The 13,911-nt window shown below is 44.2% G+C and overlaps 1 protein-coding gene across 6 annotated transcripts in view; it reads left to right on the top strand.

Annotated features, from left to right (window-relative positions):
• Mark3 (microtubule affinity regulating kinase 3) overlaps positions 1-13,911 on the top strand; it is a 78,274-nt gene that overhangs the window by 55,677 nt on the left and 8,686 nt on the right. For 5 of the 6 annotated variants that reach the window (XM_052184973.1, XM_052184971.1, XM_052184972.1 and 2 more), the window contains exons 14-15: positions 1,581-1,684; positions 13,556-13,813. In XM_052184973.1, the coding sequence (XP_052040933.1) occupies positions 1,581-1,684; positions 13,556-13,813 (362 nt within the window). Of the gene's footprint in view, positions 1-1,580; positions 1,685-12,767; positions 12,927-13,555; positions 13,814-13,911 lie in introns of all 6 variants that reach the window. The other variant, XM_052184974.1, reaches the window with a different exon arrangement.

Genomic DNA, 13,911 nt, shown 5'->3' with positions numbered 1-13,911 from the left:
ATACACTTGCCTATGCGGGTGAGGAGGTAGGATAGAGGTTGATAGTGGGAATGGTTTTGACACTTGCCTTCTACCTTTATTTTTAGGGTGCTCTGGCTCACTCTTGGGGTCTCCAGCTTCTGCCATAGGACTTTTCTCACCTTAGTTCTTTAGACGGAAGAGCCTCTGAACCTGACACTCACTGATTAGGTTAGACACCTACATGCCTGTAGAGGTCAGAGGACAACTTCGTAAAGTTGTTTCTCTGGACCTTGTGGGTCCTAGACATTGAACCAAAATGGGCTCTCACTATGTAGTGCAGGGTAGCCTTGAACTCACAGCAGTTCTCCTGCCTCAGCCTCAGAAGTGCTGGAATGACAGCTGTGATACCTAGGACTGGGGTTTTAGGTTTTCATTTCTCTTGACCTCATGACTAGGAACTCAGTTGCTGGCTTGTATTGTAATCAGATCTGTGAGGAACTGCCAACTGTTGGTTTTAAATTCTTTCCAGCGGTAAATGAGAGTTGTTGTCCTTCTGACTCTTTGTCAACACTTCTGTGTTTATCATGGATGCTATATATATGTACATGTTCCTGGGCACACACAAGTGTGCATGTAGAGGCCAGAGGTTATTATATAGGTGCCTCCATCAGTTAGTCACCAACTTAGTTTTTTAGACAGGGCTTCTTGCTACTACTAGAATCCAGCCTGATTGATTGGCCGGCAGTTCACAGGAATCCACTTGGCCCCATGCTCCCAGAATGCAGCTGCACTGCACACTCCATGCATTCCATGTGGGCTGCTCGGATCTAAACTCAGGTCCCTCTTAGAAAGTGCCTCGCCCTTCAGGTCCCTCATGTTTTCATTTTTTATTGTAGCCATCCTTAGCAGGTTTAAAGTAATAGTTTATGGTTTGGAATTGTGTTCACTTAATGACCAGCAGTGTTTTCATGTGCCTTTTTGGTCATTTGTATAACTTCTTTGGAACATTGTCTTTTCAAATTGCCAATTTAAAAATTTTTTTACTACATTTATGTTGTGTATGAAATGTATATGCATACAACTCATTGCATACATGTGCAAGAGAGTTGCATGGAAATTTTTCTTGTTTTCTACTATGTATGTCCTAGGAATCAAACACATTACCGACTAAGCCATTTTGGTGGCCTTTGGGTCGCCTGTTTTTAAGCTGTCCTGGGATTGTGTTATGAGAGTTCTTTGTGTATTCTGAATACTAGACACTAGACAGACATAAGGTTTGCAACTATTTCCTGACCTTGTATGTATTCTTTCTTCATTTCCTTTCAAAATATTCTTGGCACTCTTTTTTTTAAATGTGGAAAAGCTGACTAAATACTCCAACCTCAGTCTGAGAGCTGAGTTCAGGTATACTCCTCGGGTAGTGGAGAATAATTCAGAAACAAAGGAGACACAAAGCTCCACCCTGCAGGCACAGGCAGCAGCACCCCTCACAGTTCTTTTGTTTGCATAAATAAATACTGTTTAGTTCTATTTTGGGGGAGGGGGGTTTGGGGAAGTGGTACTTCCTGAATTATACTTACCACCTAATAGCCCAAAGTAAAAATGCTCTTTTCTTGCAGAGTAACACAGCATCTGGTGGGATGACACGGCGGAACACTTACGTTTGCAGCGAGAGGTGTGCAGCAGACAGACATTCAGTGATCCAAAACGGCAAAGAGAACAGGTGTGAAAGTTACCTATTGCCAAAAAAAATGTTTTCTCCCAAAAGAAGTAAAAGTGTGTTACTTCTCACTTTTATAATCAGTTTATAATTCAAATGGCTACCAATTATTCTTTTAAGGTAAGTAAACTTTAAATGCTAGTTTCTAACAAGATGTTAGGATTCCAAATTTTTCTCTTTGTCCAGAGCCTCTACCCCTATAATCAACAATTGTGACAAGGAGAAGTTAGGGCAGAGCAGGGAGTTTCTTGAGCATGTTGATGAGGGGATGCGGATGGACACTAACAACTCAGAGCCAAAGGGAAGCCAGAGACTCCTGGGGTCAGGGGCCACCCTGGGATGGGACGGGCTGAGAGCCAGCCCCAGGGCAGGAGGCCAGGGCCAGCTGAGTCTCCGCCTCAGAGACACACCTGAGACTCTGGAGCACAGAGTGGCTCTGTCTTCTGCATGGCTTGAACTACTAATGAAGTCATGCAAACAGCTTTTCAGAATTTATGGAAGAAAATGGGATTAGGTAGCTGCAGGAACCACGAACTACTATTTATTTGAGGACTGGGGAGGAAAAGAAGTTCACTTGGTAGGATTTGGTTAAATACCTATTCTATATAGAATAAACTAAATTCTGAGTGAGGAGATGAAAGAACTCCAAGATACAGGTTATCTTTTGTTGTCTTCTGGCTTGCATCTTGATCACTCTCCAGTCATATCATATTCAGTATCAATGGTGTGTGTGTTTGTGTGTGTGTGTTTTGAAAAGGCATGTATGAAACCCTGCATCAATAGGAAAAGTGAGAAGTATCAGGTTACGCTGACAGTCAGTCATTTTTCTTTTACTGAAAGCTTGAAACTCCTGATCTTCCTATCTCTACCCTCGAGGACTGGGGTGGCAGGTGTGTGACTGGTGTGTGTTGCCATACCTGTTTTGAGACATTGATTTGTTTTATTGAATTGGAGGTTTCTGTTGGTTTGATCCTATTAGTTACAATGTATGTACCAGTGACCTGACTGCCTAAGAAAGATCCATATTAATTTTGTACTTTTCTTACTACTAGAACAAAATGCCTTAACAAAAAAATACAGCAGGAAGGGCTTGTTTGGGTTTACAGTTCCAGGGTATAGTTTATCTTGTTAGGAAGTTGTGGCAGCAGGAGTGTGAGGCAGCTACACACATTGCACCCAAAGTCTGGATACAAAGATACAAGTGCTTGTGGTCTACTTTCTCTCCTCTATGTAATCCAGGACCCCAGCCTACACAACGATGTCTCCCACAGTTAAGGTGGTTTTCCAAACTCAGTTAACCAACTTTAGATAATCCCTCACAGGTTTGCCTAGAGACTTGTCTCGTAAGTGACTCGATCCTATTAAGTTAACCATTGTCAGCCGGGCGGTGGTGGTGCACATCTGTAATCCCAGCACTCTGGGAGGGAGAGGCAGGGGGATTTCTGAGTTTGAGGCCAGCGTAGTCTACAGAGTGAGTTCCAGGACAGCCAGGGCTATACAAAGAAACCCTGTCTCGAAAAAACCAAATCCAAAAAACAAAAACATAAAAACAAAAAGTTAACCATTGTCTTAGGGCTTCTATTGTCACAGAAGCGACTAAGAAAAGCAATCCAGTTTTTCTGGAGATGGCCCACCATCTTGCACGCTATGATGGGTGAGCTCTGAGGCAAGGCCCCAAGAGATCTCATCCCAGGATTGCTTCTTGTTATTGTTACAGCTTTTCCTCTCACTGTTACATAGTCTAATGATTCCTGGGTTATTACCCCACCCTATTAGTCAGATTTTCTATAGATCAACATATAGATGTACTCTCATATAGTAAAGCCGTGTGAACAAATTAATGATTTCATGATTCTTATTAATGATTTTATGAATTTCCTAAATTTATACAAGTAATTTTGAGCCCTCTAAAAGCTGCAATTAGAGCTCTGTAAACCTTCATGTGTCATGAGCTAATTGCAGTAGCACAAGAAAGCAGACTTGAAAACACATTTACAATCAAGGAAAACATTCTTTCTAGGCTAAGAATAAGGCCACTATCTGGTAACTAAAGGTCATAAACTTGGAATACACAATTTATTATAGACACAAGGATAAAAAATAAAATATTGACTAATTTATTCAAAACTAATAAGACACAAGGCAGATGATTTGTCTCTTGACAAAACTGCTGAATTGTGACATAAAAATTGCTTTAAACTTATAATGAATGTATGGGTCTAAAAGATAATGGATGTTTAGTCAGGTACTAGTCTTAGTGGAAAGACATTCAAACAATTCTGTTGTTATTCCTTAAGTCTTATCAATTTATGAAATGAACGATTGTCTCGAACTTGCTATGAACTTATGGAATGTAAAATGCTTGGAAGTCCATGTGATCCATTTTCCCGAGAAAGCACAGTGCTAAGAGACAGTAGGGAAGCGATTTAGCCCTTCTGTGCTTAACCCAGTGTGTGAGTGTGCCGCTCCTCAGCGTCCTCAGAGAGAGGGAATGCTTTCTTTGTGCATGAATTTTCTTCTTTCATTCTTTCTTTCTTTCTTTATTTTATTTTTTTTTTTGTTTGTTTGTTTGGTTGGTTTTTCAAGACAGGGTTTTTCTGTGTAGCTTTGGCTGTCCTGGAACTCACTCTGTAGACCAGGCTGGCCTCGTCTTTCATTCTCTTTTCTGTCTGGTTCACAAAGAGCTCCAAGCCTCACTCCTGGCCAGTGAGAGGTCCTTGAGCCAGATAGAAAAAAAAACACCTAGCAATTAAGCCTTTTCTTCTTGATTACCTGCTGCTGTATAGAGGAAGGAGTTAATTTACCAGAAGTCAGCAGCTTCTTGCCTTAGAATAGCAAAATGTTAAAGAAAGGTAAATATTACTAAAAATGGGCAACTTTTACTCTCACAGAACCAAGTTTTGCCCCTGAAACTGCTGACTCCCTATTCGATGCCTTCCTCAGGAAAATACTGTGTTGCTAGTCTAGTCACCAGTATCCACTGCTGTGAAGAGAACCATAGCCAAGGCAAAGCTTACACAGGACACATCTAGTTGGGCTTAGCTTACCAGGGTCAGAGGCTCAGTCCCTTATCACGAAAGAATAAAGCACAGCAGCATCCAGGCAGACGGCTCTGGAGAAGGAGCAGAAAGTCTACATCGTGACCCAGCTGCATCCAGGAGAGGACTGTCACAGCTAGGAGGAGGGTCTCAAAGACCACCCCCACAGTGACACACTTCCTCCAAAAAGGCCACACCTCCTAATAGTGCCACTCCCTAGTCGAAGCATATTCAAACCACCACATTCCACTCCCCTGGCACCTATAGGTTTGTTCAAACACATGTCTGTGAGACCATACCTAGCCATCGCATAATGTAAAATACATTTAGTTCAACTTCAAAAGTCTCCATAGTCTAGAACAGTCTCACCAATGTTTAAAAGTCCAAAGTTTCTTCTGAGATTCATCCGGTCATTTAACTGTAATCCCCTAAAAAATCAAAATCAAAAAGCAGTTCACATACCTCCAGCATCACAAGATATACATTACCATTCCAAAATGGCATAGTGAGGAAATAACTGGATAAAAACAAGACCAAAGCCAGCTGGGCAAATCATACACTCTGCATCTCCATATCTGATGTCTAACTCTTTTTTGCTTTATTGACTGCAGCACAATTCTTTCTCTTTGGTTGGTTCCACTCCCTGTTAGCAAGTTTCCTCAGCAGGTATCCCATAGCTCTGGCATGTCTAACATCTTGGAGTCTTCAACATTACAGCTTCTTGTTCCAGTTTCTAGGTTCCATTCATGATCTTTTGGGCTCCTACAAACAGCTTGTGTCACTTGTCCAGCTCTGCCCTCTGTAGCACTCCAGGCTCTGGTTGACTCCATTCCACTACTGCTGCTGTTTTTGGTGATCATCCCATGGTACTGGCATCTCCAGTATACTGGGGTCTTCTACTGCAACTAGGCTTCACCAATAGCCTTTTGTAGACTTTCTTCATGATGCCAAGGGTCAACTTCTTTGCATGACCCCTGGGCCATCAATTGCAACTGATGCTGCACCTTCACCAATGGCCTTTCCTGGCCTCTCACAATGCCAAGCCTTAACTGCTCTCCATGACCCCTTCATGCCTTCAAAACCAGTACCTCCTGGGTGATTCTTACACATTACCAAGTACAGCTGCAGCAAGAGCTACAACCTTGACTATCTCTGGAACACAGCTTCTTTGTGCTCACAGAAAACACTTCCAGAAGATTTCACCTCGATGATATGGGTCTCTTTACTACTCATTTCTTAGCTCCAGCTAGCCAGCATCAATTGTCCCAGTAGTCCCTCTGTTCTTCATTCTAAATCCAGAGCCACATAGCTGAATGTGCCAAATTCTTCTGCTTGCAGGAGCTGGAATACGGCCCTCTTGTTCTATTACATTATCAGCAGCTTTCTGTCTTCCAGTTCCCGCAGTACCAAAGCTTGGCTGTCATGGAACTTGCTCTGTAGATTGACGCTGAGCTCAGATCTGCATGCCTGTCTCTTGAATGCCTCCAGTAAAGGTCTATAGCACAGCTCCTGGAGTAAAGTTTTTCTTTACGTAGAACTTGCTGTGTCCCCGGCTGTCCTTGAACTCAAGAGAGATGTCTGCCTTTGTCTCCTGAGATTAAAGGTGTGCACCACCATGCCTGAGCCTCTGCTTCTCATGGCTACTATTCTTAAGGTTACAGATCAAAAGCCTGTGCCTTCCAGCCTTAAGATCTGGATCACAAGTGTGCTCTCCATATCTGCAGTGTAGTTCATTCCAGATTAAAAGTCAAAGTGAAAAGTCCAGGTGGTAACACCTAACTTGACGTAACTGTTTCTTGTTCAACTACAAACCCAAACAGTAAGCTTGGAGGCGGGGGTGGGGGGGTGGGGGGGATCTCACCTGAGATCACCAATCCCTTAATCCGTTCATCTTGGTCACAGGATTGTTCCATTTCACTTCCTGGTTCCCCTTTATTGCTCGAACCAAGCTTTTTTTTTTCCTTGCTCAGCTTGACAGATGAAAACGCTCTCGATGAGAGAAGTAAGGCAGGCCAGGCTTCTCTGAGGCTGCCTCTGTCAATGCAACTACTCTGATTCTTTCCACCTTAGACTTAGCCTCAGGCAGACTCCTCAGACACAAAAAGCAGCCTCATTCTTCACTAAAATACCACACATCTCTAGGCAACATCCTAGCATTCTTCTCCTCCTCTGAAACCTCTTGAGCCAGGCCCCCACTGAACCACCCTCAGAACCAATATTCCTACGAGGATACCCCACTTAAAGCATGCCACTGCTTTCCAAATATAAAGTTCCCAAATCCACATTCCTCCAAACAAAAACTTCATCTGGCCTGTCACAGCAACGCCCCAGTGCCTGGTGCTAGCTTCAGTCTTTGTTGTTTTGTTTTGTTTTGTTTTTTTGAGACAGGGTTTCTCTGTGTAGCCCTGGCTGTCCTTGAACTCACTCTGTAGACCAGGCTGACCTTGAACTCAGAAATCCGCCTGCCTCTGCCTCCCAGAGTGCTGGGATTAAATGCGTGCGCCACCACCGCAGCTAGCTCCTGTCTTTGTTATGGTTTTCTTTCTCTGAGCAGAGACCATGACCAAGGCAACTCTTCCAGTGGACATTTACTTGGGGCTGGCTTACAGGCTCAGAGGTTCAGTCTATTATCAAGGCAGGAAAGCATGGCAGTGTCTAGGCAGACATGGTGCTAGTGAAGGAGCTGAGCAGTCTACGTTTCGATTCCGCCGCAGCCGGGAGAGAACTGTCTCCCAGGAGCATCTCAAAGCTCACCTTCACAGTGGCACACCTGCTCCAACAAGATCTCACCTAATAGTACCACTCCCTGGGGCAGGCATGTTCAACCAGACACAACCATCAGTAGCTTTTCTTTTATGACATTTCCATTCTCAAGTCTTTGAGTATATTCTAGATCACAGCGGACTTAATAGAAGAGATATGGGTTACAGCCTAGAATTTGTTTTAGAGATTTCCTTCCACAGGACTCAAAAGTTGATGTTTCATGACCTTTGCTTTGGTTTGGTTTTAGAAAGTTTCTTAGTTGTTGTTGAACTACTAATATCCTTGGGGCTTTAAAGTGTGAGGGTTCTCTGGGCTGGGGTCCTGAACGGCATACAAAGAAGGTACTTGTTGAGGACAAGCATACAGACAGGCCGGCTCCTCCCTCTGCTCTGTCTGAGTGCGTGTGCGACCACTTGATCCTCACACCCTGCTCTTCCAGTCTTTGGAGATAGCCTGCAGACCCCTCACTCCACGTCTTTGCAGGCACTTCCTTCCTATGTTCTGAAGATTGTCCTCTTTCTTGGGCTTGGTTCCCATGTAGCCTGCCAGGGCCTGTTTGCTTCTCTCAGCCACATTCACTGAAAAATCTTTGCTCAGCCTAGGGACGAGCATCTCCTCTCTAAAGATGAGGGACATGAGTTTGAATTCCCAGCACCTGTGTTAAAAAGCCAGGCATGGCTGTGCATGCCTGTCATGCCAGTATTACAGGGTGTAGATGGGTAGATCCCAGGAGCCGGCCAGCTGGTCAGCCGAGCCAAAAGGGTGAGCTTCTGGTTCAGTGAGAGACCTTGTCTCAAGGCAGTAAAGAAAACATCTGACAAACCAGAGCATACCCACATTTGACACACTTATAAGGAGAAGGTCAACAGACAGACAAATGTCTCCCTTTTTTGTTGTTTGTTTAGATTTTTGTTTGTTGGGGGCGTTTCAAAACAGGATTTCCCCACGTAGCCCTGGCCTTCCTGAAACTCACTCTGTAAACCAAGCTGGCTTGAACCTGGAAGATCTGCCTGCCTCTGCCTCCACACTGCTGGGCTAGAGCATGCGCCACCACTGCCCAGCAAGTGCTTTCCTCCGTGAAGATGTTCGCTTTAGCCAGTCTCAGTACCATGCCACACCCTGTAAGGTGGATGGGGTGTGTGTGTGTGTGTGTGTGTGTGTGTGTGTGTGTGTGTGTGTGTCCTTGTCCCGTGTGGTTCTTTTTGTTTGAAGAGTTTGGGGGATTGATCTCCCCTCTGTGGCAGATAGGCTTTAAATGTTATATTTGCATTTCCTTTCTTTCTTCCTTTCTGTAACAGAATTTTAGCAGAGCCATTGTATCTGCTATGAATTCCAGAGGGATGGCGCCTGGGCCTTTGTCAGTAAGAGATTATTTCTATGAGCTCCGAACTCAGCAACCCTATTATTTAATGAGCTAATGACTGGTTTGGTTTCAGGTGTTACATTTTTATAGAACTTTACTGAGAGTTTCCATCTTTGGTAGTGATAAGCAGATTAAGAGTGTGCCCAGTGATGGAGCTCAGTGTTGTGAATTTTGCTCTCTCTGTTTATCTACTGTGAAAGCGAAGCATTCATTCAAGCAGTCATTAGACATAAAGAGAAGACTGACGCCTCTGGAGCTTCCGCCAGCATTGCTGGGGGCTTTATGCCCTGGTTGTGATTGGTTTTGGCTTGAAAGTTTGGCTTGTTTCAATTTTTTTCCCATGACAGGGCCATTGATATTGAGTGTTTCTTGCTATTAAGGAAAAAAAAAAACATTTAAAAATCAAGCAAGCAAGAAAATTATAGGCTAGCTCATGCTAAATCCAAGAGTCACTGCTCCACACTAGGATCCTTGGGCAGAAAGAACTACAGTTGCCACCACCACCACCACCACCACCACCACTACCACCACTACCACCACCATCATCATCGTCGTCGTCGTCATTTTCTATCAGGAAGAGCCTTCTTCATCTATTTCTACCAGGAAGAGGCTTTTCTCTCTCTGTGTTTTTTGCTTCTGGAGACTTTCTATTTGTAGGCCTTGATTAAACATTTCTCCTCCTTCTACCAGGAAAACAATTTAAAAAAAAAAAAATATCCTTTGTCTCTGGAGCTTTTTTATTTGCCTCTGTAGCAGCTGTACAGTCCCCACCCAGTGCCGTCACTCCAGAGCTCAGGACAGACATTACACTTCTGCTGAAACTCTGCCACACTCTTTATCTTCGAAATGAAGTAGAAAGTTTTAAAGCTAGGTATGGGGACTGGAGAGATGGCTCAGCAGTTAAGAGCACTGACTGCTCTTCCAGAGGTCTTGAGTTCAATTCCCAGCAACCACATGGTGACTCACAACCATCTGTGATGGGATCTGATGCTCTCTTCTGGTGTGGCTAAAGACAGCTACAGTGTACTCATATACATTAAGTAAATAAATAATTCTTTACAAAAAAGAAAGAAAAAAAGCTAGGCATGGTGTCAAGGACCTCTCTAATCTTAGCTTGGTTACATTCTAGCAGAATGAAACCAGCATTCTACAAAGTGTCCTGTACTAACCCTAACCCTGAATCATTTGGAAGACAAACTTACACTTGAGAAAATGCCTCCATAAGATTGGCCTATGGGATGTTGAGGAAGAAGTGCTTCCTGGTTCAAGCCTTGCTCTAACAGCTGAGTGAGACCGCCACAAAATGCTCAGTGGTAGAGCACTGGCCTAGCAGGGGCAAACCGGAAGGGTCATGTGAGACTGTGCTCTTTCGCCTGAAATGGTTGCTGAATCTTCGGGTGAGCAAGATGAACCTTGCCCTCTCTGATCAGGACTGTATCTCCCTCTCACTGCAGATCTTAATTCCTTTATTCACTTAAAATACACAAGCCAGGAAGTGTTGGCACATGACTTTAATCCCAGGCAGTGTTGGCACATGACTTTAATCCCAGGAAGTGTTGGCACATGACTTCAATCCCAGCACTTTAGGAGGCAGGTAGGATGGTCCATATGAGTCCCAGGCCAGACAGGACTGCACAGTCTCAGAAAACCTAAATAAATAAAACTAAAATAAAAACTAAATAAAAACCTAAATAAATAGATAAAACCTGATGTGAGCTATCAGTGCTATTTCCTAGCACCCTAGTGCATTCACACTTTAAACACAAAACAGTAGTGGCCTGTCTTAGGACTTCTGTTGCTGGGACAAAACTCCTTGATCAAAAGAAACCGGAAGAGGAAGAAAAGGTGTGTCTAACCTCACAGGTCACAGTCTATCCCGGAAGGAAATCAGAGTAGGAACCCAGAGGCAAGAACTGAGGCTGAGGCCATGGAAGAGTGCCCCTCAGTCTCTCAACCACCCACCTGCAGGTGACTCCACCCACAGAAGGCTGTGCCCTCCCACTTCAGGCATTAATGAAGAAAAGGCCTAACTGACTTGACTTGCATGTAGGCATCTTCTCAAGTGTGAGGTCATCTTCCCAAATGGTTCAGGGTTAGGCTTAGCACAGGACACTTTGTAGAATGCTGGTTTCACTTTGCTCAAATGCTACAAAAAATGCTATTGGGGGGAGAAGGGGCGGGTGCTCACGCTTGCCTTTATCCCAGAACTGGAGAGGCAGAGACGGGTGGATCTCCGACTATAAGACCCGTCTGGTCTACAGAGGAACTTCCAGGATAGCTAGGACTATGCAAAGAAACCCTGTCTTGGGGAAAAAAGAGGAGAAAAACACTATTCCTATTAGATTTTTTTTTTAAAATGAGGCTAAAATCTTTTATAACAACTAACTTAATGAACTTCTAGAATATGTTGCCTCTTATGATTGCTATATCATAAATAGAATGTTTTTGAGAATTTGATTGTACCTAAACTTAAAATTTAGCTAACAGTAAATCAAAGTGTTAACCCTCATGTAGACATTAGAAACAGATCTGTTGCTGAATGTGGTGGAGCAGTCACCTCTCACCATTAGGAGGCAGAACTCTGTGAGTTCAAGGCCGGCCTGGGCAACATAGTGAGTTCCAGTACACCTAGAGGTACACAGAGACACCATGTTCCAAAGACAAAAAAGCGAGTAGAGGGTGGTAGGCTGGAGAGACAGCTCAGCAGGTAAGAGCATTTATTGAGTAGAGACGATACCCAGAGCAGCTCCAGCTCCAGGCAATCTAGTCACTGACACACACACACACACACACACACACACAGATACACCACCTTAAAAATAATAATAAAAAATCTAACCTAATAGCTCATAATTAAACTGTGAATTATCCTCTTTAGCTAGGTCTTGTAGTTGGAAGAGGATCCAGTCAGCATTGCAGAGTGTCTGCGGCTGCTCCCCCCATGCCCATGAGCCTGTAGACCTCGCCCAGACCTTTGCGCCAGTCTCCTCTGTAGCTACTTCTTGGAGAAAGAGAGCAACCTCTTGCTCTCCCCCAAGCCCAGCCCTTCTCCCAAGTCTTTAAGACCACTTACCTTCTCCAGAGGAGAAGCCAACCCTCTCTGCTTTCTCTTTCCTTGATGTTTTGCTGTGCACATGTTGATGCTACCTTTCAGCTAGATGAAAATTGCTAGCAGCTGGCAGAGCAGTCAAATGAGACACAGGGCTCTGCAGGGAAAGGCATTTGTCATTTGCCATACGAACCTAGTGAGTGGACGTTGATACCCAGAACTCATGCAGAGGTGAAGAGAGAACCGACTCCTAGGGAACGACTATGTGGGTGTCTGAAGCTGTTGTACAGGTGACCCTGAAGGCTGTAAACCGCCGTGAATACTCTCCATAAGGAGTCCATAGGCTGAGCTTCCCATCTTGCTAAGAAGGGCTCTGCACCTATTAGGAGTCCTGAATGCTCTCTATGACAAGTAAATGTCCTCTGAATGGGAAGGTTCTAAACTGTGATGTAATGACATAGGGTGCTCTGATTATCATAACTAGTATGCCCATGATTCAGTCATTCATTTAAAGGGGAACAGGAGAGAGGTACCATGTGCTAGCACCAAGTTCATTTTACCAGAACATTTAGACATCTCCTTTAGGATGTGTTATTTTAGGCAGAGTTTGGAAAGTGCATATAGAAGTAGTCAAACACGTAAAAATATTACTTTCTTTAAGAAAATGAGCTTTTTAAACTGCTATTTGCAAAACCAGTTACAGGCCAGTCAACAATTGTCCCAGAATCCCTAGACAAGTTAAAGAGATTTTAATCTCAGGAGGTCTGCAGGGTCTGGGGAGAAGGGGTGTGTGTTAGACAGTAGGCTGCTCTTTGGTCACTGTTCCATCACACTGTTGTTTCTGCCTCTGCCTGAACCCAAACCCTCTCCCAGCCTGACAGAAGTGTTCGCTCACGCAGCTAGCCCTGCCTCCCTCTGTGCCACATCTACCTGTCGGCTGAGACATCAGAGGTCGATGTCCGTGTCAGCCTCTGGGCACCCCAAGATGGTGTTACCTCCAATAGACAGTGAAGGAGATACCTTCAAGGCTATGTAAGAAAATGTACATTCCTGTAAAGCTAATGTGTACCCGCTGCTGCTTAATTTTGTGCTGTGAATTTTATGGTCCAAGATTTTGTTCCAGTTGTTCACAAGGTGTTCTTCATATAGTTTTAGTTAAGCCCATCCTGTTACATTGTGTCTGTGGTGTCTGTGGGTGTATGTGCCTGTTTTCATGCCTTGGCGTACTACTGAGGGTATAAGAAATCCCTCCCCAACCTGCTGTCAGCATGTGGGGTTTTATATTTATACCATCTGTGTGCTTCCAGAAATTTTTGGTTGGCTGTTTGTTTTCACATGCAAGTCTTTCTTTCCTTTTGTCATAGTTCTCTGTGTGGAAGCGGCTTGAGAGGGAAGTAGGGGAGCTGAGTTAGCCGTTCTCCACCGAATAGTAATCGTGATCTTGAAAATGTACATATGCTGTACCCCTAAATTCTCTGAGCTTTGTCTCTTGTCCTGTTCTTTTTATATCCTTTCCCACTGAGCTCCTTTGCTCCTAAGTCCTGTAAAATATCCCTTGGTTCTGGAGTCACAATTACTTCACTTTGTGAAAGATATGTTGTGCCTGTAAGTTTTCCTGTGTCATATTGGGGACAAAGATGTCTCTTTCTCTGCCTTCCTAGCACTGTTCCAGATCCAAGAACTCCAGTTGCTTCTACCCACAGTATTAGCAGTGCGACTACCCCAGATCGCATCCGCTTCCCAAGGGGCACAGCCAGCCGGAGCACTTTCCACGGCCAACCTCGGGAACGGCGAACCGCGACGTATAATGGCCCACCTGCCTCACCCAGCTTGTCCCATGAAGCCACACCCCTGTCCCAGACTCGAAGCCGAGGTTCCACTAATCTTTTTAGTAAATTAACTTCCAAACTCACGAGAAGGTAAGTGTCATGTGATACTGATTCTGTGCAGTAAAAGCAGAGAGCAAAAGTAAATGCCTCTCCTAATTCCAGAAGCTGCTGTTGGGTCCTTTCCAGTC

Source organism: Apodemus sylvaticus, chromosome 6 (genome assembly GCF_947179515.1).
Source record: "Apodemus sylvaticus chromosome 6, mApoSyl1.1, whole genome shotgun sequence".
NCBI lineage: Eukaryota > Metazoa > Chordata > Mammalia > Rodentia > Muridae > Apodemus > Apodemus sylvaticus.
Note: the sequence above shows the minus strand (reverse complement) of the source record. Positions and strands in the feature narration are given on the sequence as shown.